The sequence below is a fragment of the Phascolarctos cinereus genome, unplaced genomic scaffold, assembly GCF_003287225.1.
Source record: "Phascolarctos cinereus isolate Bilbo 61053 unplaced genomic scaffold, phaCin_HiC Scaffold_9;HRSCAF=440, whole genome shotgun sequence".
Lineage (NCBI taxonomy): Eukaryota > Metazoa > Chordata > Mammalia > Diprotodontia > Phascolarctidae > Phascolarctos > Phascolarctos cinereus.
This window is the reverse complement of record NW_027556402.1, coordinates 197,637,057-197,663,836: the sequence shown is the minus strand read 5'-3', so window position 1 is coordinate 197,663,836 and position 26,780 is coordinate 197,637,057. Positions and strand designations below refer to the sequence as shown.

The window sequence follows — 26,780 nt, the reverse complement described above, 5'->3', positions numbered from 1 at the left end:
GCCACAATTCCTTTGGCATCTGTCCCCTTCTCTTTACTTACACCAGTTCACATTCCCACCACCTCTTCTTTGGACTATCACAATTTATCATCCCAAATGATCTCCCTATCCCAGGCTCTTCCCCTCTCCAAACTATTCTCCACATAGCTGCCAAAGTCATCGGAATGTTGATCAGCTGGCCTCCAAGCTAAAGGAGATGCTACTTGTCATAGAGGCAGTTCAAGGATCCAAGACATTTGTATTGTTGAGTTCCAGTCCCTGTATGAGACTGAAAGGCCCATCCAAAGCTGGCCAAATGCAAGATTAAACACATAACATCATCTCATCTACCAGCTGGTGTTGCTTGAGCCTGAGAAGCCCTATAAAATGTGCAAGGCACAGCACAAGATACAGTCCAAATACCTCAGACAGATAGAGGAACTAGATGGACACTTTTGCATTGTGAAGGCGCCACTACCGCGCCATGAAAGACAAGGCAATGGTGAGGTCAACACCTCTAAGCCTCCTGTTGGAGCCCTACAAACCACCCCGATCCCAATAGCCCAGACAGGGAGCTAGTACCCATCCATGGCCCTGGCTACTCCTGCTATTCCTTTTCCCTGGGATTCCCATCTGCCCCTCAGACAGAGTTTGCATAGATGTTCCTGATGCCCCACAGAGGAGGCTGTTGGTTTGAGGGAGAAGAGGTAGAGACAAGATGAGAAGTAAAGGAAGCTATTTATTCTTTTCTCTCTGGGAGCAGAAATCTGGGGAGGGTGGGGTGAGGAATGCAATTTCAGCCAGGCTGGGTTCTGCAGCCTACTCCTGCAGGGGATCTGGAAGCTATACCTCCCCTCAGGACCCTACTGCCTATCACCAAAGTTACTGACCCTGAAAGACCACACTCCCCCTCTCTCCTATTCCACAATCAAATAACTTCTCTCCCGCCCCAATAAAGATGGTCTCTAATAAGTAGGAACAATAACAACAAAATCCATCCTTTGCCTTAGGTTACCACTTCCTTATACTTTTCTCGATGATTTATCATTCAGGGATGGCCAAGGGAATTTAGGGTTAGGGTATAAGAACATTTTACATATATACTAGAACTATATAATATGGAATAAGAGAACTTAACTGAGATTCAAGAGACCTGGATTCTAGTCCCATCCCTGACCTCAATGATAACTCACACAGTCCTCCACTAAATCCCTCCTCCAAAGAGGCAGCAAGGTACTGTGGAAAGAGCATTTGATTTGGAGTCAGAGGACCTGGGTTTTGGATCCCAGGTTTTCCACTTACAGTCTCATATGATCATGAGCAAGTCAGTTATACTCTCTGAGCCTCAGTTTCCTCATCTGTAAAATCTCTAAGGTCTCTTCCAGCTCTAAATCTGTGACTCTCTACAATCATGGCATGGAGATGGCTGAGTTCCCAAACACTTTACCAGCAAAGTATAGCCTCTGGCAGATCTTTGCTTCAAGCTAGGAAAGCTTGAAGCACGAACCTAGCAATTGACTGTGAGCTCTGTCTGAGGACCAGTCTAGCTAAGTGTGACCAGCCATACTCCTAAGTCATGACATGATGTTGGGTAAGTCATCTAACCTTTGTGGCCCTCAGTTTACACCTCTGTAAAATTCGGGGATTATTGTTGACTTCAAAGTTCTGTGAAATCTTACATGCCTATGATTCCCATAAAGGAAAGAGGGCCGTCTCACCATAATATTTGAATGATAGCGATTTTTCAGTTACTTTAAGGAGGCATCCCAGTATTTTATACATAGTTTTTTAAATCATATGTTTTATACAATTAGAAAAAGAACTCAGCCTCCTCTATTTTGCATCTCCATCCTAATTATTCCATTGCTCGCTCTCTCTAGGATGCTGGTCACGGTCTCTTTGGGGAAATGTCCTTGGTAGAACTTCAGGAACGGCTGCTGTTGCTGAAGCAACAGCAGAAACGAGATGAAGAAGAGAAGCGGGATCAGATCATCCGGGAAAAGCAAGCTAAGATGAATAAGCTTCTGGAAAAGGCTGAACAGATTGCTATGTGCCGAGAAGCCTGTGGGAGAGCAGCAGCATTAAAGTCAGTACCCAGGAGAATACAGCCGTGTCCATGAGACAAATTAGTGAGGGGTGGGGCTGGGGGGAAGCGGGGATCTTAGGTGACCACGCACCAGTATGGCGTAGCAGCCCAAAAAGCCGAGATCCTAGGTCACACAACTGACTGTCTCTAATGTCAAGAGCAAGGGGACACAGTCATCCCACTGTCCCCTTGTCAGACCAGATCTGAACCATCGTTTCCAATTCTGGGCACTATCTTTTAGGAAGGATATTGATAAATGAGAGTGCATCCAGAGGAGGAAAAATAGGATAGTGAGGGGACTCAAAACCACTCATTCAGTCATTCATTTAAGAAACATTGAAGATGCCAAGTTTAGATGAGCTCTGTCCCCATGACACTGACATCCCAGCAGAGGGATGTGTCCCCTTCTCTCCTCTGACACTGGTGCAGGCTCTTCTCACCTCCCGGCTAGATGACCACAGCAGCCGAGGGTGGGTCTGCCTGCCTCAAGTTTCTCCCCACTCCACTCCATCCTCTGTTCATACACCAAAGTGATCCTCCTAAAACCCAGGGCTGACTGGGTCAGCCCCTCCTCATTGAACTCCAGTGGCTCCCTAGCACCTCCAGGACCAAATGCAAAATCTTCTGTTTGAAATTCAAAGTCCTTCATCACTTAGTCTCCTCCTGTCATTCTAGTCGTCTTTAACACCTCACTCCTCATTGTGTACGCTTCACCCCGGTGGCACTGTCGTCCTTACTGTTCCACTAACAAGACCCTCCATCTCTCAGCTCCAGACATTTTCCCTGGTTACTCCCCATGGCCAGAACGCTCTCCCTCCTCATCTCTGCCTACTGGTCTCCCTAGCTTCCTTTAAGTCCCATCTAAAACCTGACCTTCTACAGGAAGCCTTTCCCAACCTCTTAATTCTAACACTTTCCCTCTCTTAATTATTTCCTATTTATCCTGTATGTTGTTTGTATATTTATCCTGTAGTTTGTTTGTACCTGTCTGTTTGCTTATTGTCTTAGTTTGTAAAGCTCCTTGAGGCCAGGGACTGTCCTTTGCCTCTTTTTATATCCCTAGCATGTACATAGTGCCTGGCACATAGTAGGCTTACAATCCTAGGCCCCAGAGGGAGGCTCCTACTTCTCCCCGCCAAGTTCTAGGGGTGACTGACCCTAAAGGGTTATGTTTTCTTATTAAGGAGGCCTCATCCAGTGTGCTCTCCAATGTCATTTAACCAATTAATCTATTAGCTTTTACAAAGTATAGCAAGGACTGAAGTACAATATCCTCCCCCCCCACACACACACATAAGGGTGTGCTCTTCCCTTTACATAGTGACTTGGGACAGAGGTATCATGTCTTCATGGTGGAAGCTGGGTAGAAAGCTAAAGTTGGAAGCTTACAGCAGTTCTTCACCCTCAAAGGTTAATAGGTGATATTTTCCATTCAAACCTTCGTATGTACACTCACTTCCATTTTAGCAGACAATTAAAAAGCATTTTTTCAGTAAGCCAGCCTTACTCTAAGAGGATACCTGCTCATGCTCTGAAGTAGGGAGAGGGGTCTCTACACTCTGCATGCCTGGCAGCAGGCTAACCATGCCTCCACATGGACTAGAATCGGGCAGGACATATCACTCATTCTAATGACTGAGCTCTCGTTGGCTTGTCCTCTCCTTACAACAATAATCTCTTACATAAGTATCACTTACAAAGCACTTTCACTGGCATCATACAGCAACCCTATGAGGCTGGCAGGGCGGGGCTAATTATCTCCATTTTATAGAGGAGAAAACTGAGTCTCAGAGTAAGGAAATGACCTGTTCATGGTCATATAACTAGTAAATAGAAAAGTCTAGACTCGAAGCCAGGTCTCCTGACTCCCAGTAAATGCTTTTTTCTGCTGTACCATGCTACATGAGGAAAGATACTTTTACCAAAGAGTGATTAAGTTACTTGACTTGTTCCCACACTCAGATAGGAGAATAATTCTAATGTCTGTGGGATAAAATAGAAACTTCTCAGCCCAACATTAAAGGCTCTTCACAATCTGGCTGCAGCCTATTCTTCCCGCTTTATTTACCCTTCCTCCCTTTCATTCACTCTATGTTCTAGGCCAGGGGTGGGGAGCCTCAAGTACAACCCTTTGACTAAATCCAAACTTAATTTATTTTTTTTATTAAGGCAATTGGGGTTAAGTGACTTGCCCAGGATCACACAACTAGTAAGTGTCAAGTATTTGGTCTGAGGGCAGATTTGAATTCAGGTCCTCCTGACTTCAGGACCAGTGCTCTATCCACTGCGCCACCTAGCTGCCCCTAAATCCAAACTTGACAGAACAAATCCTCTTAAAAGGATTTGTTCTGTAAAACTTGGACTCCAGTCAAAAGGCTGTACCTGAGGACCTAGAAGGCCACGTGTGGCCTTGAGGCTGCAGGTTCACCACCCTTGTCTAGGCAAACTAAATTACTAGCTGTCCTCAGAAATCAATATTCTCTCTCTTGCCTCCATGTATTTACCTAGGCCATGCCCCATACAAGACATGTCTTCCTTCTTCATCTCTACCTCTCAGAATCATTCTTCGAGACTCAACTCATGGAATATCTCCTTCACAAAGGCTTCCTAATTTTAACTAGCTATTGTGTTCTCTCTCCTTCCTCAAATTATCTTGTATTTACTTCTCTTTATGCATATTATAGCCTCCCTCATGGAATATAAGTAAGTTCCTTAAGAGATGTTTCATTTAGGGTTTTTATATCATCAGAGTGTAAAGCACGGTGCCTTACACATAGTAAGTGCTTAATTAATGTTTATTGAATTAAATAAAACTCTAAAAATGCAAAGGGCTACTTGAAGAACGAGTTCTTCAACATTGCACATGTTTAAATAGTTAATCAAGTAAATAAATAAATTGATAGCTAGCTAGATAGGTTGGTAGGTAGGTAGATAGATAAATAGCTAATCAAAATGAACAAAGACCTAGTTAGTAAAACATTAATTTTAGGTGGCCTTAATGTTCCTCTTTCTGAGTGTGGCAAATACAACAGAAAGATAAACAAGGAAATTTAATAGATCCATAAAACAAAAGATATCAATTAAAACCATTTTAAATGAGAAAACAATTCTCAAAAGAACTACAAACTCTCTTTAAAATGGTTCAAAATTGCTCATAATGAGAGAAATGTAACCCAAATAGAACTTCACACCCATCCAATAGGCAAAAATGGCAAAAGTCAGGAAGTTGAGAGTTGACAGAGATATAGGGAAAACAAGGCATGCTAATTCACTCCTTCTGCAGTTTTGAAGGGGCAAACAATTTTGGCAAATGGTTTGTAATTATGCTAGAAGAGTTATAAAAATGTTTATACATTTGATCCAGAGATCCTACCAGTGGATTATGCCCCAAGAAAGTCACTAATAACAAGAAAAGCCTTACCCATTTGAAGATATTCATAGCATCACTATTTGTTTAGCAACAGACTAGAAATAAATTTTGTACGTAACCATTAAGGGAAGGATTAAACAAATTGTGGTAAATGAAGAATACTGTGCCCTAAGGAAAAACAAACATAAAGGATCTGAGGAAATATGGGAAGACTCAGGTGAAGTGACACAGAGCAATGAACCAAAACAACAGCACACACAATGACTGCAACTATGACAACAAGAACAGAGGGAAAATAGAGAAGGTCCAAAAACCTCAGGCTGTCCTGGCACTAGCATACGCCCCTCTTTTGTTTCAACAAAAAAAACCTTCTAAAGTATAAGGTTGCATGTAAAAATAAATATGAACTATAATCATAAATACATGGTAAAATGTTATAAATTACTCTAAAAATATAGGGGCAGCTAGGTGGTGCAGCAGATAGAGCACTGGGCCTAGAGTCAGGAAGGCTCATCTTCCTGAGTTCAAATCTGGCCTTAGACGCGTATTAGCTTTGTGACCCTAGGCAAGTAGCATAATTCTGTTTGCCTCAGTTTCTTCATCCATCAAATGAGCTGGAGAAGGAAATGAAAAACCACCCCAGTATCTTTGCCAGGAAAACCCCAAATAGGGTCACGAAGAGTCGGACATGACTGAAAACAGTTGAACAACAAAAAATATAACCAAAAACCTATACTTACAAATAGTCATTATAAATATATAATAACTACAAACCAGAATAAAATGGCATAGCCTAAGAGAGGTACAAAGAAGAAAAGTTCTTTTTTTTTTTTTAAGACAATTGGGGTTAAATGACTTGCCTAGGGTCACACAGCTAGTAAGTGTCAAGTGTTTGGTCTGAGGCTGGGTTTGAACTCAGATACTCCTGACTTCAGGGCGGGCACTCTATCCACTGTGCTACCTAGCTGCCCTGGAAAGTTATTTTCTAATAAGATCTTTTAAAAAAACTGTTTTCTGAGCATTTAAAGTCATTTTCTAGAACACTGTTGGAGGGCATGATTCTTCACCTTTTATAAGAGAAAATCCTAAGGTAGTAAGTATCACAGAATCATTGCTGTCATTAGTAAGGTTCAAGACTGAAAGCCTGATCTCAAACCCAGTGCTATCTCCATAAGGCCACACTACTTACTGTAGAGCATAGCAAACATTAAAATGAGATGTGTCCTTCTCTATTCTACAAGTGAGCCAGAATGGGGTCGCCAGCATATGGCAGCCACATTGGTGTGTTTTACCAGTGAGCATATCTGGCTAGGAAAGGAAATAAGCATTTATTTAGCCCACCTACTGGGTGCCAAGCACAATGCTAAGCACTTTTTACAAATACTCTCTCATCTGATTGGCTTGGCCTTCCACCCCCCACTCTCCTCCTCCTGTTCCAAAGGAAGATGTCAGCTGCTCACAGTTCAAGGCATCACTTTCCTCCTGGCTGAAGTAACTGAGAGGAATAAGATAGCCAAGAATTAGGGAAGTTGAGTTCTGCTGAGTATAAAGTAAGCACAACTGACATATATACATCACTTTGTGGTTACAAAACATTTTACATGTCACAACCACTGGATGCTTATCACAGCCCAATGAGGGAAGCGGGACAGGGATTAACCCCCATTTTACAGAGGAAGAAACTAGATCCCCAATAGGTAAAGTGAGCTTACCTTTAAGGTCACATAGCAGAATAGATTCAAACCCAAGTCTTCTGACTTTTCCAAGTTCAGAGTATCCTTCGACAACACTAGAGCTATCTCTAGCTATAGAATAGTTGTTTATTGTCGTTCAGTTGTGTCTGGTTCTTTGTGACCCCCTTTGTGGTTTTCTTGGCAAGGATACCAGAAATGGTTTGTCGTTTCATTCTCCAGCTCATGTTACAGATGAGGAAACTGAGACAAATAGGGTTAAGTAACTTGCCCAGGGTCACATAGCTAGTAAGTGTCTGAGGTTGGATTTGAACTCAGGTCTTCCTGAACTGACTACTCTTGGACTGACTATTCACTTTACCAGCTAGCTACCCAACTATATAATACCAATTCTAATTCAATATACATGCAACAATTAAGTGAATTCAAACCTCCCTGATATTGTACTGGCTGAGAGGTTGGGGGAAGGAATGGGCAGATGAACCAAATGAAGGTCACATTCTTGCATCAGAGGAAGAGAAATTATGTTGATGATCATTCACATTTATATGGCTACAAAACTCTCCCCTCAACAAGCACTCTGTAAAGTACTAGTATAAGTATTATTATCCACAGAAAAGTGAAACATCTTACCTAAGATCACATAGTAAGTGTTAGAGCCAAATATTGAACTCTGATTCCAAGCTCCATGCTTTTTACATACACACACACACACACACACACACACACACACACACACACACACACACCAGCTCCTTGAAGGGCTTGACCCTATAAAGAACAGAGCTGTACAGTCCCCGTAGCCAGATGGGCAGAGCTGCCATTTTCCTCTCCATTCATCCCACTTGTTGCTATTCCATGGAGATCCTGAAGAGTTGCCATCATACCATAGAAAGAGTGCCAGAGTGAGAAATGACAGGTCAGGTGTAAATTCTAATCCTGCTATTTAGCAGCTGCATAACCACAGGCAGAAAGAGGAGGTGATGATTGGATGAAAACAATCTGTTCCAACAGCCATGAAGGTGGCTGAAGCAGGTGCTGTGGAGTGCTTACTCAGAGCTTACTCAGACCTCAAAGACACCAATGTCAGCTACTACATCCTGAACCACTACCAGTCATCTTGACTTTTGTCTTGCCATTGAATTTTGATGACAGGATGAGAGAGTGAGGTTGTGACTTTGTGCAACTCTGCCTTACTCAAATCCTATTTTGTAAGTCAAGATATCACCCCCGATGTCATTGGTCCAACAACGAAAGCCAGGGGCAAGTCATTAACCCTGTTTCCTCATCCATAAAATGGCTCCCAGGGTAGTTGTTTGTAAATGAGTTATTGCTATATTGGCATGTTCCAATAAAAATGGGCCCATGGCTGGAGAGTCAAATGAAGCAGGAGCCAGCTAAGCTATAAAATGGGCCACTAGAGAGGCACTCACCAATCCCAAGGATTCCAAGACAGGAGTTCCACAGCTGAAAGGGTCTCTGGTCTAGGTGACAAAGGGACCAGTGAAATGGCGAGCTGATGAGAAGCGATGGACAGAGCCCCAGATATGGAATCAGGACTACCTGAGTTCAAATCCAGCCTCAGACACTTACTGGCTGTGTGACCCTGGGCAAGTCACTTCACCAATATTTGCCTCAGTTTCCTCATCTGTAAAATGGGGATAATAATAGCATCCAACTCCCAGGATTGTTGTGAGAATCAAATGAGATAATAATTGTAAAATGTTTAGCACAGTGCCTGGCTCATAGTAAGTGCTATGTAAATGTTAGCTGTTTTGAGCCATTAAGAAAGATGACTATACAAATGTAAATTAAAATGAAACTGAAAAGCAGACAACTCTGGTTAAAAGCAGTAACCAATATTGTCACCAGAGGACAGATGATAAAGCACCCCTCTCTTTTTTTTGGTAGAAAGGTGGGATATTATGAGTGGCAATGTGTGTGGGTAGAAGCAGCTGGGTAGCACAGTGGATAGAGTGCGGGACTTAGGAAGACCTAAGTTCAAATCCTATCTCAAATGCTTATGAGCTGTATGACCCTGGCCAAGTCACTTAACCTCATCTACCTTGGTTTCTCATCTGTAAAAAGAGGAGATAAGATTCAGTGACCTCCAAGGTCTCTTCCAACTCTAAATGGCTCTGTGATTTTTTTTTTAACCTGTTTTGTTTGTAGCCAAAAAATCTCAATCTTTAGTCAGGTATTAACATTTCCATTACTCTTCAGGGAGAAAAAAAAAAAGATATTATGAGTCTTTGTTTACAAGTAGGTTTCTGATGAATGAGGAAGTGGGGCATCTTATCAAGAAATGTCTGTAACATTAAAAAGAACAGAAGGCATCAATACTTTTAAGTGGTGAAAGAAACAATTACCAAGGATGCATAAGAGTAGGAAAGAATGTGGGCCTGCTGTGTACCTAGAGTGGGAGATAACCTATTGGTCGCCTGAGAGCTCTGCCAGAATCCACAAAATACTGAAAGAAGGAGAGGCAGGGCCCCAGTCCATTCAGTGAAAGATTTATAAAAATATGTGGACATGAATCACATCTGGAGAAAAAATGAGAGTGGGCTGGATGCCAGGGCAGAAGCTCCCCATTGATGAGGTCACCAATCCATCAAAGGAGTCCAGCATTCCCTTTTCTCAGACCAGGTCCAAGGTAGCCAAAATTGAGACTGTCTTCCTCCATGAAGCCTTCCCTAAGAGCACTGGTACCTCTGACTCAAACGACCCGGGTTTCTCTCCATCTGTGTGTCCCTGGACCAGTCACCTCACTTCCTCAGCTATAAAGTGGGAAAAAGAGTAACACCTACCTCCCAAGGTTGTTGGGAAGATAATGTAAGCAAAGTACTTTACAAAGCTTAAAGTGCTATAAATAAAGGTGAGCAGGTATTATTATTATTAACTGCACTGATTCTCACTCAGAAAGTATAGGGGGAAGGGAATAAGCATTTATTAAGCACCTACTATGTGCCAAACTTTGTTCTAAGCACTTTTACAAATATTATTTCATTCCTCACAACAACTTTGGGAGGTAGGTGCAAAATTATCCCCACCTTGCAGATGAGGAAACTGAGACAGAGAGGTTAAGTGATTCGCCCAGGGTCACCCAGCTAAGAAGTGCCTGAGGCCGGATTTGAACTCAGGTCTTCCTGACTCCAGGCCCAGCATTTGACAGTGTGCCACCCAGATGCCTAGGCTTAGTACACATAAAGGGTTCTATGAATTTGAGGGAAGATTGCTTCATTTGATCGTTCCATCCATGAGCTCATCAGCATGAGCATTCTTTCTGGTCCTACCCAACCTGTATTTCTCAGCCCATTTAATTCTTGCCCTAAATCAATGCTCTGATTCCTGTAATATCTTGGGAGGGTAGTAGGAATGATTGTGAGATATTAGGACCTCTCTCCAGCTTAGATTGCTGCATCCCATCAATGACGGATACAGCTCTTCAATTTTGGGGATTAGAATGTCTCCCATGTCCCAGCTTCCTTGTTTGTCTCTTCCCCAGCTTAGGATGCAAGTTCACCAAAGGCAGGGACCAGATCTGTTTTTTGAAAGGTGACATGTGTCCACCTGAAAGTTGGTTAAAGAGGCAAGAAGCTAAGTGATAAGTAAATTCATATTGTTTATTCCCTTAAGTTAGCAACATGTGCATGGAGCCAGAGCTTTAACTCTGACTGAATAAAGCAATTTTAGGAGGACATTTTTTTTTGGCTTTTAGGCAATTGGGGTTAAGTGACTTGCCCAGGGTCACACAGCTAGTAAGTGTCAAGTATCTGGTCTGAGGCCGGATTTGAACTTAGGTCCTCCTGACTTCAGGGCCGGTGCTCTATCCACTGCACCACCTAGCTGCCCCCTAAAATGTGATCTATTCTTTTTTATTTTTAGGCAGTTAGGGTTAAGTGACTTGCCAGGCTCACACAGCTAGTAAGTATCAAGTGTCTGAGGTCAGATTTGAACTTGGGTCCTCCTGACTCCAGGGCCAGTGCTCTATCCACTGCGCCACCTAGCTGCCCCAGGACATTTGAACCTTGATTCAGTATGTCTGTGTTGCTCAGATTTATGGTCTCCATATATGTTTAACCATAGCATGAGAAGGGAATTTTCTTAATTTAATAGGTTGTAAATACAATAAGATAGGAGAATGTCAAAGTGTCAGTTTAAATTATAGATCCAGGATATCTGTTTTCTTTACTATTAACATGACATAGCATAGTATATGTCCATAAAATATCAAGATAAGAAAAGTCCCACTGTTCAAGGTAGTATCCAGGTTAAAGCGCTTTAGTAGTCATAAACAGAAGAATGCTGGCCAGCTTCATCTGGTCTTGTAGTTGCTGACAGAGGAAGGGCCATTTTGAGTTCGCTCAGAGAACAAAGAAAAAGCATGTCTATTATATTGGGGGGCTTCTTCTGGTTGATTAGTTCAGGCTTTGGCCCTTATTGGGGCTCAAATGATCTTAAATGATTGTCACATGGAATAGGGCAAAGAGCATTTGACCAGGGGAGACCTGGCTCTGCCGTCCCTTCCCTATGTGACCCTTGGAGAAAGCCCTGCCCTGTCTCAGTCTCAGTTTCCTCATCTGTATAATTCCACTTGCACTAACAGGCTTATAAATGAGGAAAGTAATTTGCAAACTTAAAAAATGCTATAGAAATGTGCTTCTCATTTTAATAATAATAATAATAATAATAATAATAATAATAATAATAATAATAATAATAACAAATTATAAGAGAGGCCATGTGGTATGGCAGATAGAAGGTAAGCCTTAAAGTGAAAAACGCCTGGCTGGGTTCAGGCTCTGTTTCCAACACACACTGGCTGTGTGTGACCCTAGGTAAGTTACTAAGTCTCTCAGTGGCCAGGGCAGCTCTCTAATTTGCTGAGAAGATGCCCATCTGCCCAGGACCAGGGAGTTCCCAAAGCAGCAACCTCACTGGGCCTGTCAATAAATAGCAATCCTTCCCATCTCGTTTCTCTTTGCTTTTTTCTCTGTTTCTTTTTGCACAGGATTGAGGGGAAAAAAAGGCTTGAATTCCACACACCCAAAGCTGTTAGTCAAGATGAGCGCAATTTAGAGCTAAAGAAGAAAATTCAGGAGATGATGGTGCAGCGGCAGCAGCAGGTTGATAGCCTGAAGGCAGGACCCCGGAAGGCCAAGGCAGGGCTAGAACCATGGCTCAGGCCCAAGGTGAGCTCTTCCAGAGAGATGGCCTTTGTAGACTGTGCTCTGGCTCACACTAAGCCAGCCAAATGCAGGAGTCCTGGCTTTCCAGCATGGCTTTGCTGCAAAAGAATGTGTTTCTACAGCACTTGGGGACTAGTGAAGGAAGGATGAATTGGCCTATGGGGACCAGCCCAGGAACATGCTCAAAGGTGCCTTTCCTGGTTCCAGGGGACCCACATGGGAGCTTTGGGCTCTGCTTCTAGCCTTATGCAACTCAGAACTGTACTCTGGCCAAACCCCTATACTGCAGGGTGCAGAACAGGGAGTGGGTAAAGCTAAACTTATAAAGTATTTCTTTGGGATGGGCACCTGCTACTGGGTAGGCTTGTGAGAGATGATCTCTCAGAAGTGAAGCCTCCTCAAAGGGTCATTAGTTCTTGTTAATGGTTCTGGTATTGTTGCTTTTGAGTGGTACCTGTGTACCAACACTAAGTGAAGACCCCTCAGAATGCAAGACCCCCTCCCCTAGCCTTCTCCCTCCCCTACTCTTAAATAGTGTTAGCAGAAATTCCTGAGCCATGGGAGCATCCTGCCTATCTCATCCTCTAGCTGCTTGTATGACCTTGGGTAAAAGACTGCTGAAACTGTGAGGCCCTGAAAAGGGGAACGTGCTAACATAATTTCTATACCTTTGTTCTCTCTGTTACTGGGGTAGTTTTTACACGAATAGATTGTATACCTGAGGCTCAGTCAATGAGCCGACGGGAAGGGGGTTAGGGTGGGCTGCTACGTTGGGGTCTTGCCTTGAACAAAGAGTACTCGGAACTCTCGGGGCAGCTGGGGCAGCATGGGGGTGCACTTTCTCAAGAAAGTCAATGAAGAGATCTCTCCTTTTTGCAAACTTTTGTCAAGACTCTGGTTTTTTTTAACTTAATGAAACAAGTAAACAATGTGAGATCTCTCAGATGGACTGAGTGTGGCAATTTCTTAGACTGTTACAAACAAACTCAAGGTTGGTTTCACTAGCCGCAATAGGCCTAAGTTTCAGGTTCCTAGAAAACACATTATTTGTACTGTTACAGTATCAGCATTAGGTAATGGATAATTACTGAAAAGGATAAAATAGCTAGGATTGGTAGTATTATAATGAGATTCCTTGTTTCTGGGGTAGATTTTCACGTTTTAGATTGTAAGGCTGAAATTCCTGTCCAATGGGAATTCAAAGCCAGTGGTGGGTGGGTATCTCTGTGTTAGGGCTACATAACCTTCGTCCTGGCCTTTGTGCCTTGCCTCGCCTCACTTGGACTGCCCGCGAAGCAGACGCCCGCTTCTCGCGAGAACGTAATAAATGTTTCACTTTATACCTAGAAAATCTCTGAGTGTTATTTTTGGGTAACTGTAGCACACAGGCTGAAACTGTTGGATTGCTTGAACTTTTGAGTTCTGAGCCATAGGGGCCTAAAGTATAACACCAATATGGTGGGCTCTGGCAGGTGGCAGAGACAGAGGTAGGGGGTGCAGGTTGCCTGAGGAGGGGCAAACTGGTCCAGATTGGAAAGGGAGCACCTAAAAGCTTCTGTGCCAATCAGTGGTAGCTTCAGGCCATGAGTGGGCCACTGCACTTCCTGCCTGGGTGAGATAAGGGAGACCCAGAACCTCACACTCCCTCCCCCAAAAAGGTACCTTTCTCTCAACAGCCCAGAGGGTAGCCCATAATCAGCATAATTATCCCTCTCTCAAAGATGAAAATCATGGAATCATAGATGTAGAGCCGGAAGGGACCTTACAGTCAGTTGGTCCAAGCCCCTGGTTGGTTACACATATGTGGTATGTAAGTTGACTCTTAGAAGGAACTTTAAAACCAGACCTTTGGAGCCAGGATTTTGTTCTAGTCAAAACTTGCTCTGGGTCAGCAGAGGATATGACCTGAGCCCATGAAAAGTCCACTGTGCCAGGAATATTCCCTGGGACCTACAGGATAACTTGAGTTTCCACATGTGGAAGGCAGGTGGGGGGCCCATGTTCTGGTACAGTGATGGTCTTGTCTTTTCCTTTTCCCAGACTCCTTTTGAGGAACGCCACTGGAAAATATTGGAGGAGGGCCGGGAAAAAGCATACAAGAAACTCCAGAGAAACACAGCTACCAGAGCAGCAGAGCAGAGAGAGGAGTACTATGTGTCAGCCCTGAGTGGAGCTCAGCCTTGCATCCTGAGGTCTTAACATGCCAAATACTTTGTTCTGCCCACAGTCCCCTGGGAGCTAGACTGCAGCCCTGGGGGATGTGCATTCACAGTGAAGGTAGCCAACTGGCCTCCCAAGAAGCCTGGTTCTCAGAACATTGCAGGGCTGTCACAGAGATAGGAAGGGACAGTAAGTCAGGGTGGGGAGGAGCGGGGATAAAGGAATAAAGGACATTGGCTAGGGAATCTGGGAACATGTATTGTGTGGCTTTAGCATCAGAGCCACACACTGTCAGTAGTTTTCTTGAGTTAAAATATGTGAGCACAAAGTGAGGCCCTCCCAGCTTCAGGTAGTCCCACCCTTTTTTGTGAGCTATTTCTGGCCTCCTTGCCCCCTCAGGACCCTCCACAATCCATATGCTGGCGTTCTGTCCCAGACAGACGTTCTGTTGTAGGAATGCCTTTGCCATATTACCTGCCAAGCCTGCCTATTTTGAGAAGGAAACCTATTTGTAGGGTTGGTGGTTCACATGGCCAATGTGTTGATTTGTTTGTGCTTAATACTTATTTGTTAGAAAGTAGGATTTTTCTTGGGGGTGGGGGCTTTTGGGTTACTGAATAGTGATAAGTATGGAAAAAAAATCAATAAAATGTTTTTCTTTTAAACATACAGAAGAAAACAAAAATAAGTCCAGAAGAGCAAGGGGGATCACCACTCATCCCCCTTATGTGCATTATGCTTCTCTACCTGATTCTTTTACTCACACTGTTCCCTACAGCCTGAATGAGCTAATGCTCCCATCCCATCCCATCCCATTCCATCATCACCACACAGCTGTGGTTTACTGGAAAGAGGACTGGCTTTAAAATAAGAAGACTTGGGCAGAAATCCTGCTGCTACCACTTAATTACCTGTATGACCTCCAGCCAGGCCTTTTCCTTTTCTGGGCCTTCATTTACTCATCTTTAAGAAGAGGGGATGGGACCAGATGATCTTCCAGACCTGTGATTCTGTTCATCCTTTATGACCCATTTTAAATGCTACCTCCTTGAGGAAGCTTCCCCTTATAACCCTTCCACTGCAAATCAGAAATGACAGAGCAGAATATCACTGGGGAAGCAAGGGTCAAGAATCAGAATGGGTTGATTCTATGTGGGTGCATGATCCCAACAAAAAGCTTTCGTGCTTTGGACAGCCAAAAAGAGGTTTCCACCAGGAAACTCCTATACAGGACGTGGCAAGTTGGGGTGGAAGAGGGGGAGGTTGGAGCAGCAGAATGTCACAGAGTAGTAGATTGAGCAAGAAGAATTCTTCAGTGGCTTGCAAGGCTTAGAACTGAATGGACCTGGGGCAGCTAGGTGGCCCAGTGGATAGAGCACTGGGCCTGGAATCAAGAGGACCTGAGTTCAACTTCAGACACTTGACACTTAACTAGCTGTGTGACTTTGGGCAAGTCACTTAACCCCACTGCCTAGCCAAAAAACAAAACAAAAACAAAACAAAAAAAAAAGAATTGAATGGGCCAGATCTGTTGCCCTTAGTTTGTGTTTTGTGGATGTATGCAAGTTTTGTCCCACCCTCCTTTTTGGAGAAGGGGCTATCAGTTTGTTCTATCAATTATTGTGTTCCCAGTCTTTAGCTGGGCTTTCAGGATCAGTCCCTGTCCTTCAGCAAAGGTACGAGGGTATTCAAGTCAACCATAGTCTTTCCATGATCCAGGCAAGGGAGTAGGAGAACAGAGTGCCAGACATCTGGGCTGGGAGAATAACCTAATTCTCTCCAAAAAGGTGTGAATGACGTCTAGGACCACATCTCAGGTAGTTAGGCTGGGGTATTCAACTTCAACCCTCATACAGAGAGGTTTTTCAGTTTCTTTTTCTTGTTAGTTTAATACTTTACTTTTCCCAATTACATGTAGAGACAATTTTTAATGTACATTTTTTAAAATTTTGAATTCCAACTTTCCTCCCTCCCCTCTTCTTGAGAAGGCAAGCAGTTTGATTTAGGTTATACATGTGTGGTCATGCAAAATATATGTCCATATTATTTATGTTGTGAAAGAAAACACACACAAACCAAAAAACAAAAAACAAGAAAAATAAAGTTGTTTTTTAAGTATGCTTCAATCTGCATTCGGACTCCATCAGTTCTTTCTCTGGAGGTGGATAGCATTTTTCATCATAGGTTCTTTGGAATTGTCTTCGATCAATGAAGTCCTAAGAATATCTAAGTCATTTACAGTTAGTTGATCATCATACAGTGTTGCTGTTATGGAGTACAATGTTCTCTTGTTCTGCCCATTTCACTTTGCATCAGTCATGTAAGGCTTTCCAGGTTCTTCTGAGAGCATCTTGCTCATCCTTTCTTTTTTTTAAATAATATTTTCCCCCAAGTTACATGTAAAGGCAATTTTTAACATTCATTTTTTAAAATTTTTAAGTTCCCAATTTTCTCTCCCTCTCCCCCTCACCTCCTCACTCCCTGAGATGATAAGCAATTTGACATAGGTTATACACGTTCAGTCATGCAAAACATATTACCATATTAGTCATACTGTGAAAGAAGACTGACCCAAAGGGGAAAAAATGGAAAAATAGTATGCTTTGATATGCATTCATATTCCATCAGTTCTTTCTCTGGAAGTGGATGGCATTTTTCATCAATGAGTCCTTTGGAATTGTCTTGGATCATTGTATTGCTGAGAATAGCTAAGTTATTCACAGTTGATCATCATACAGTTTTGCTATTACTGTGTACAATGTCTTCCTGGTTCTGCTCAATTCACTTTGCATCAGTTCATATTAGTCTTTCCATATTTTTCTGAAATCAGCCTGCTCATCATTTCTTATCTGCTCATCATTTCCTATAGCACAATAGTATTCTATCGCAAGCATATACCACAACTTATTCAGCCACTTCCCAATTGATGGGTATCCCCTCAATTTCCAATTCTTTGCACAAATATCTGCTACAAATATTTTTGTACATATAGGTCCTTTTCCTTATTATTTTTTCATATCTTTGGGATACAGACCTAGTAGTGGAATTGCTGGGTCAAAGGGTATGTACAGTTTTCTAGCCCTTTGGACATACTTCCAAATTACTTTCCAGAGTGGTTGAATCAGTTCACAATTCAATAGACAATGCATTAGTGTCTCAATTTTCCCATATCCCTTCCAACATTTGTCATTTTCCTTTTCTGTCATATTAGCCAATCTGATAGGTGTGGGGTGGTACCTCAGAGTTGTTTTAATTTAATTTATCTGATCAATAGTGATTTAGAGTACTTTTTTTTACAACTATAGATAGCTTTGATCTCTTTGTCTGAAAATTGCCTGATCATATCCTTTGACCATTTATCAATTGGTGAATGACTTGTATTTTTATAAATCTGATTCAGCTCTCTATATATTTGAGAAATGAAGCTTTTATCAGAGAAACTTGTAAAAAAATTTCACAGTTATGATTACTGTGTATTTCCCTCTATCATATTTCCCCCTGTTTATCCTACTCTTTCTCTCCTTTCAACCTGTCCATCCTCGAAAGTGTTTTGCTTCTGACTACCATCTCCCACTCCTTTTAATCAGCCCTCACCTTCTCTTATCCCCTTCCTCTCCTACTTTCCTGTATGACAGATGATACCCAACTGAATGTATATGTTATTCTTCCTGAAACCAGGGCTGGTGCTCTATCCACTGCTCCATCTAGCTGCCCCACCTTTTATTTGATTTTTAAAAGCCTTTTGGAAGTCTTTCAAGAATTTTTTGGGGGGGGGCTGAGACCAGTTCCTATTTTTCTTTGAGACTTTGGATGTAGCAGTTTTGACTTTGCTGTCTTCTTCTATGTTTGTGTTTTGATCTTCCCTGACACCATGGTGACAGCCTATGTTCAGGTTCTTTTTGTTGTTGTTGTTGTTGTTGTTTGCTTATTTTCCAGCCTATTTCTTGACTTTTAACTCTCTATTAAAGTTGGGCTCTGTTCCTGGGGTGCAAGGAGCACCATCCCAAGATTCAGGGTTTGGGGGTTTTTTTTGATTTTTTGGGGGGTTTTGGTTTTGGTGCAGCTGATTACAGAGCTAGTTCTGGAGGTCTGTAAATTGGCAGTTCTTCCAAGGTAGTATGGTCGGAGGAGAGGCATGGTCACTGCTCTCATGGCCTATGCTCTGGTCTATTAGTGACCACAGATACTCTTTTCTGCCTTGGAACTGTGACCAGGGTCCCTGCTCCCTCACAGCCTCAAGCTCTAGTGTGCTAATGCTCTTCCTCACCCTGGGACTGTGACCAAGGACTGCAACCCAGACCTCCATCTGACCAGTTGTCCAACCGCCTCACTGTCTGTGGGCTGAGAGCTTGGGAAGTCACCCCTGCCAATTCCGTTGGTCCCCCCAAGGCCTTGCTGCTAGTTTGCTAGGGCATTGCCTGTAGTGGATCCAGTCCCACCCGGTGTAACACCACCTGACCTTCTAAGTTGTCTTGGGTTAGAAAATTGTTTCACCCTGTTCTTTTGTGGGTTCTGCCCTCTAGAATTAAGTTTGAGGCATTATTTTAAAGTTGTTTGGAGGGGGATTTGGGAGAACTCAGGTGAGTCCTTGCCTTTACTCTGCCATCTTGGCTCTTCCCTCTGGGTTTTCAGTTTCAGGATGAGAGAATCAACAGTTCAAATCCCGGCTCTGCTACCTAATAGCTGTGTGATACTGGGCAGATTTCTTCCCAGCTCTAGGACTCACCTTCCTCATCTGTAAAATGAGAGTTGAACTCAGTGTTCCCATGGGTCCTTCCAGCCCCAACTCTCAGGATCCTGTGAACTGTATCAGGCTCTGTGTTTGACTCTCTTCCATTGGTGAGCTTCTGTCTCCACTGGGTCACTATTAGTCTCCTGAAGGCTTGAGGTTAGTAAATCCAATTAAACATTTAAAGACCCACTGTGTGTAGAGTACTGTTCTGGAAGGAGGAAGATGCAAATTTCAGATAAGATATAATCCCTATCTGCATAAGCCTTAGCTTAATAGGGGAATGAGATATAAGCATCAACAACAACAGTGCAAAAACACTAAATAAAAGGCAGTTTTCTCAGTAAAAATAGTGTTGGAGTTACAGTTTGGAAGACCTAGATTTAAATTCTGCCATAAGCAGTTAATAACTATATAATCCTGGACAAATCACAAAACCTCTCCTGGACTCAGTTTCTACATCTAATAATAATAATAACAATAGTTAGCACTTATATAGCACCTGCTATGTGCTAGGCACTGTGCTAAGCACTTTTCAAATATTCATATCATTTGATCCTTACAATAACCCCTGAGAGGCAGGTGCTATTATTATCCCTATTTTGTAGTTGAGGAAACTGAGGCAAACAGGTTAAATGACTTGCCTACAGTTACACAGCTAATAAGTGTCTGAGGCTGGATTTGAACTCAGATCTTTCTGATGCCAGGCTCAGCACTCTATTCCCTGTACCATTTAATGACCCTGTAAAAAGCGGTTGGTCTAAATGATCTAATACAAGGTAGGTAGCAAAGCAACATGCTATACGAGGTTGGTAGGGAAAAGGTCATCACCAAAAAGAGAGATCAGGGAAGGCTTCCTGGGGAGGTGCCATTTGAGTTGGGTGTAACAACAGGCAGAAAGCAGGCAGAGCGAGCGCTGTAGGCATAGGGAACAAAAACACAGAGGGAGAAAAAGCACAAAGTGTGTCTAGAAGACAGTCTGTATGAATAAATAGTTTGATTACAGCCAAGAGTGTGTGGAGTTGAGTCATGTGAGATAAGCTGGAAAGTTAGGTTTGTGCTAGGTCATGGAGAATCTTGGATGCCAGGTTAAGGAATCTGAACTTGACTCAGTAGATACCAGGCAAACGGTGAAGGGTCTGGCACTTGGGGAGCAACGTGACTGAATCTGAAAGCTGTATGAAGGCTAGATCAGAGTGAGAAGAGACTGCAACTAAGAAGACTTGGTAGGGGGCTATTGCAATGATCCCAGCAGGTAGTGATGAGTGAACACTTGTGTTATAGTGGTGGCTGTGGGAAAAGTGATGACAGGAAGGATGCTGTATAGGAGGAGGCAATAGCCACTTCAAGATAGGAGACCGGGGAAGATGAAAGATCCCATAAACTCCCAAGGTTTCAAACATGGGAGACCTGGTGAATGGCGGTGCCACAGACAGAAATGGAGTCATAAAGAAGAGTAGGTGCTTTCCTCCAATTACCTTGTCTTATCTGTGTACAATATATCCTCCAGTAGAATGTAAGCTCCTACAGGGCAAGGGCTGTCTCTTTTTTTTTTTTAATACCTGATGCCTGATACAGTCCATGACATGTACTAGATGTTTATTAAATTGGGAGGACAGTTAGGAACTTGGTCAAGACATGTTGAATTTGATATGCTGGGAATGGAGTGTGGGGGTCTGGGATTTATTTAGCAAGAGGCCAAGTCAAGTCAACAAGCATTTATTAAGTGCTTCCTATGTGCCACGTACTGGGCTAAACCCTGGGAATATAAATATAAGCAGAAAGAAAGTCAATCTTTGCCTTCAGTGACCTAAGATGGTGAAAGAGGAGAACGGAAGCACATAAAAGGAGAATGGAAGGGGAGAGGAAGATAGAGAAGGTACTTGCCTAGGGGTAAGATGGAGAAAGTCTGAAAATTCTGGAATGGAGCCTAGAGGAGAATGAAGATATGGCTGACATGGGCATTTTTGTTAAAATGGAAGCTCTGGGAGGAATCAGCCAATCAGAAGAAAGAAACACAAGGGTGGGGAATATTTGCATTGTGAGAAGGCTGGGGCAACGGTCAGCTTCCAGGATGTGGTGAGGAGGCTACAGAGGCAGAGTGAACTTCCAGAGTGGGAAGGCTGCTGTGGCATGGTGGGAAAATGCCTCAGGAGTCAAGAGCGGAACCCAGAGAGGAGTGAAGACTGCTACCCTGGAGATAAAGAACCAGGAGGTATCTGCATAGAGGTCGTGGCTAAGGCCATGGGAGTAAATGACACTGTCCAGCGAAAGACTGTAGACAGTCAAGTAAAGAGGGCTTAGTACCTGTCTTCCTAATATTTCTATATAAGTGAGACCACTTTAAAATGACTGTCAAGGGTAACTTTGAAGGGAAAAAAAAGCCACAATTAGTCTCCTTAAAGAGATGATCATTTGGGGGAATTGAAGAAGCTGAGTTTATATATAAGCCTTAAATTTTTTTTTTTTTGGTACCAGGTATGGAGCCATCCTCTTCTCTCCTGAGTCATTGCCCAACCCCAATACCAGCAGTATTGCTGGCTCTCACCCCCAAATCATGAGGCCTAGTGCAATCACTTAGATTATCTCTGTAAAAGCCACTGGAAGAAATGTATAGACCACCTGTTATAGTTATCTGCTGACAAGTCCTGGTGTGTTCAGGAGTTAGCTATAGCAACCCTGAAGAATTGCTTTCAGAAAAGATGTAAATGTATGTCTACCTTGCTACCCTTTGGGAACAGATTTCTGGGAACTGGGATGGGCAAGCTGAGAAGGGTGATTTTGAATAGAAATAGAATGTGATGGTGCATACCTGTAATCCTTGCTACCAGAGAAGGCTGAGGCTGATGGATTACTTGAGCTTGGGAGTTCTGAGCTGCAGTACAGTTGAGCCAATTGAGGTATACATACTAAGTCTGGCAGCAGTATGGAGAGCTCTCTGTAGCAGCGGGTCATGAAGTTGCCATGGTGGTGGTAAACCAACCTATATCAGAAATGGAGAAGATCAAAGCTTCTGTGCTTTGCTCCAATAGTGGGATTAGGCCTGTGAGTAGCTGTTGCACTTCCAATCTAGGCGAGACAGGGAGGCCCAATATCCAAACACACACACACACACACACACACACACACACACACACACACACACATACATACATATACACGTGTGTACACACGCCACTAGACTAGGAGTCTCTTCTATGTGCCTCAAATTCCTCACCTCTAAAGTGAGCATGTCTTTGAGACTTCCTTCTATTTTCTTATTTATTTATTTTTAGCTAGGCAATGGGGTTAAGTGACTTGCCCAGGGTCACACAGCTAGTAAATGTTATGTGTCTGAGGCCGGATTTGGACTCAGGTCCTCCTGAATCCAGGGCTGGTGCTCTATCCACTGCACCACCTAGCTGCCCAGAGACTTCCTTCTAAAAGAATGAAAGGATGAATGATGTGAATATGCAAGTACCACCAAATGAAAGGTCATCTAGACAGAGTAAGAAGAAGAGACAAATATAGGTGGTTAGTGGACTCCCTGCTGTACTGAAGCAGCAATTTGTGAACTTGACAATCCCTAGAGAGAGGTTTGCTGTCTTCCTTGGGTGAGTGTCCAGGACATGACAGAGAACCAATTGCTAATGACTTGGCAAGGCCTTATAACTACTATGGCTTCTGATGATTCATGTGGGCAGCAACTATATTGTCAGAAGGAATCTAGTATGACCTGGTGCTAGAACCTGAGACTCTGGGCCTCAAGATTCAATTCTGGAGGATTCCAATAATTATCGATTTGGCTTAAGCCTCTACCTAAGGTTTCCCTTCGGAATATCAGAATTTGGTTCATTTTGCTCCTGTTCAGGGTTTCCCCAGGGAATGTTGGTCTCATATCTAAATGGGCCTTCGCCTTCCATATAAGTACCCAGGTTAAAAATATCAAACCATATAGAACAGTTTTTATTTGACTTGACAGAAAACACAAATGATTCTAACCTGAGCCTTTAAATGGTCAAGACATTCCCTTTCTGCCTCAGGTAGGTCTTGGACTATGGAACAATATAGTCCAATTATAATACTCTCCTGAATGGAGCCCTCCTCCAAGGGCAAAGAACACAGTTTTGCCAGGAGTCGAAAAACTTTCCCACCTGGTGAGCCCCACCTTCCCTAGGATCTTCTATAATCCTCTGGTTTTACAGCACTACTCTGGGAAGGGCCCCTAGCAAGAAGAAAGGATTTGGGATTGCTAGAGAATTAGCAAATCATCAACTCCTCCCCTCTGGTAGATTCAATCTTTCCTAGGAACTCACAGAGCCCATATGCCTAGGTTGTTTCCTCACTTCATGGCTCCCTATTGGACCTCTCCTACTTCTCCTTCCTGTCTGTCTGGTGATGGCTCCTTATCTTCTGAGTCTGCAACTCATAAGTCTATGATTCCATCTGGCACCATTTACTCCCATGCATCTGGTTTCCTGCAGGCTACCTGTTGGTGCTGGGGCCTCCTCCAGGGAGGAGTCTGCAAAGGTGTGTGACCCCACTCCTCATACATCTATCTGTCTTTTCTCTCTAGTTCTCAGCATTCTTTCCCTTAGAAAGTTCTTTCCTCTTTCTGCCGTCTTTTTGGGTCTCTACCTCTTTTTGTGCCTGTTAGCTCTAGTACTCTTTCTCTCAGGGGGTGGGGGAGTAGCACCAGAGGAATGCATAAATAGCTGGAGAGACATAAATAGAGATGACATCTGAGAATGGGATTTGGATTTCTGGGCCATGCCTTAAAACATAGGAGTGATGAGCTTTTGTCCAGGGATACAGTACAACTAACATAGGCACTTAATAAGGCCTGGTGAAATGTTTTTTGTTTTTGTCTGTAGTCTTGCAAATTAAATCAAATTTATCTATTTCTATAGAGATAAGCTAGATAATGCCAGATAACATGGGAAGTAGCTTCATTGTAGAATGGAGAATAAAAACGCCCAGAAATTCACAGGCCACAAAATCAAATGAGCCAGCAACAAAACCCATGGTGCCTGACAGCCATACACAAATGCACAAGGTACAGGTGACAAGCAAAGTCAAGTCACAGTAATGGTGAAAGGCGGCAAATTTGACCTCAGGTATTAAAGAGACTTACTTGATGGGATGAAACTCATGACTAGGGTGGAAGGGACGGCATTGTACATTAGGAAGATATTTGTATCTGAGGAAATCCATGAACCAGCAGTGGATCTGTATCTATCCATTCTGATACCCAGAGCAAAAGCTCTTTTCTTCCTTAGTATGAGTATGAGACTTCTCCCAAATCTCTTCTCCAGGGGGGATGAGGGATGAGGATGAGAAATGCAGACCCCTTTTTGTTCTCTCTTTGTCCTTGAATTTTTCCCCTGCTCGACACGTTCACCATAGTGCCTTAACCCTCCTAGCATTTGCCCAGTCCGTGACAATTTTCAAAGTGTTTTTATACCTATTATCATTTGCTTCTCTCCTCAATCCCCCTCTCTGCAAGCTATCTTCTCCTTCTCAACAGAGGATTTACTTTACTGAGAACAGAGGCAATCAGCTGTAAGATGCCTCTTTTCTCCTTAATCCATGCTTCAAAACCCTCTACATCATCCCCTTCATTTTCTCCTCTTTTGCTCTAGTCTCTAAAGAAAGGGTTATCCTTTTTCTTGCCTGTGCCAACCCCTTTATTTAAGCCTTGATCCTTTCCCTACCCATATCCTTCCAGAACTTGCTTCTTCCATTATAGTTATCCCTTCCCTATTGCAATTTTCCCCATTGTGGTTTCAATATATTGAGGATTGGCATAAGAAATTAAATGGGAATTTTGGGGGAGTTTTGCAGAAGCCACAGACAATATGAAAAAGGCTAGCACACGACACAGGAAAATTTTAGAAACTTAGAAATGCATAAAACATATGTATGGTATTGTCTAATATCAACATATTTTATCTTTTAAAACCATAATAATTCAGATTTGTTTTCTGGCATGAAGGGAGAGTGAAAAAAATTTAAGTGGATTTTCCAGATTGCAGGGGCCCCATGCCCCTAACTCCTATGATGTGGAGGGGTTAACTGTATTTCCTTTTTATCTCTAATCTTCAGGCTCTCCATATCTACTGGCTCTGTCTCTACTGCTTACAAATTTCTAGGTCTCCCCCATTATTAAAAAAAAAAAGCCTTCTTTTGACCCCATAGTCCTCTCAGCCAACTATCTTAAATGTCTTCTTCCTTTCACAGCCAAACTTCTAGAAAAAAAAAGTCTATACTTATTACCTCTACTTCTTCACCTCCCATTTTCTAGCCTCTTGCAATCTAGCTTGAAAGAAAACTGTTTTCTCCAAAGTTACCAATGAAATCTCAACATCCTTTCCTCACTGTTCATCCTGGTTGACCTTTCTGCCAGTTTTGACTTTGCTCACCACTCCCTCATCCTGTATAGTCTCTCCCAACACCTAATGCTAAGATCATAGAATGTCAGACCTAGAAAAGACCTTAGTATGGCTTATCTTTATCAAAATTCACCTGCTTTCTCTTCTTTTACTTAGTTTCTAGGAATAAGGTGGCCCTTTTCTCCTTGCTAAGACCAAATGCTATACTTGAACCCTTGATGCCATCTCCTTTCCTTCTCCTTTCCTTCTGAATTTCATTATTTCTTCTGTCTCTCCCCCTCCTTCTCCCTCCCTTTCCTTTCTTCAGTCTCTTCCTTTCCCTCTTGTCTCTCTGTCTCTCTCTCCTTCTCTCTCTCTCTCTCCCCAAACTCTCCCTTTTTGCTACCCACAAATATACTCAGATCTCCTCCACTGATAACAGCCTTCACTTGATCTTGCTCTCCCCGTGAACACCAAACTTCTAAAAAGACATATTCACGTTCACTACCTCCACTTCTCACCATCCTTACTTTTCAGCCCCTCACAGTGTGGCTCTTTACACTATCCCTTTCCTGAAACTGTTTTTTTCCAAAACTTATCAATAGTAATCATTGCTAAGTCTGATGACCTTTTCTAGCCTTACCTTCCTTGACCTCTGAAGCTTTTTTCACCTTTCACTGTCCTCTCCTAGATGTGTTTCATCCCTTTGACTTCTCTCCTGGTTCTCCTTCTACCTGTTTGGTGAATGTCAGTTTCCCTTGCTGAACTGTATAGCATTTTCTACCTCGTAGGTGTCACACACACACACACACACACACACACACACACACATACACACACACACACATAACAACATGCTGAGCTTATCAGGGCTGAGATGCTTGCCCTCCCCTGGCAATAGTTCCACATGTACAAACCTGGTTCAGTCCTGGGGATTCCTTATCCCCTAAAAAGAGAGGTCAGGATCTTTTTTCCCCAAATTTTGTGGCTTTTTACAGTCATACCCCTAAGCCTCAGGGAAAATCACTTAAAGCTGAAGTTGGATAGTGGTCAGGGTCTCCTTGAAAAGGAATAGAAAAGTACTCAACGCACAACATAGATCACGCATAGAACAACTAAACACATGCACGCACACACACACACACACACACACACTCTTAAAAAAAGACTAGCACTCACTGATAAATTGAAGCAATACTATAACTCCTATTATACTCTTCTGGGAG

The 26,780-nt window shown here is 42.9% G+C and overlaps 1 protein-coding gene across 1 annotated transcript in view; it reads left to right on the top strand.

Moving 5' to 3' along the window:
* CFAP99 (cilia and flagella associated protein 99) overlaps positions 1 to 26,780 on the top strand; it is a 187,339-nt gene that overhangs the window by 154,474 nt on the left and 6,085 nt on the right. The window contains exons 14-17 of the mRNA XM_020992207.2: positions 1,860 to 2,065; positions 12,138 to 12,318; positions 14,356 to 14,507; positions 21,187 to 21,493. Coding sequence (XP_020847866.2) covers positions 1,860 to 2,065; positions 12,138 to 12,318; positions 14,356 to 14,507; positions 21,187 to 21,493 — 846 coding nt within the window. The remainder of the gene's footprint in view (positions 1 to 1,859; positions 2,066 to 12,137; positions 12,319 to 14,355; positions 14,508 to 21,186; positions 21,494 to 26,780) is intronic.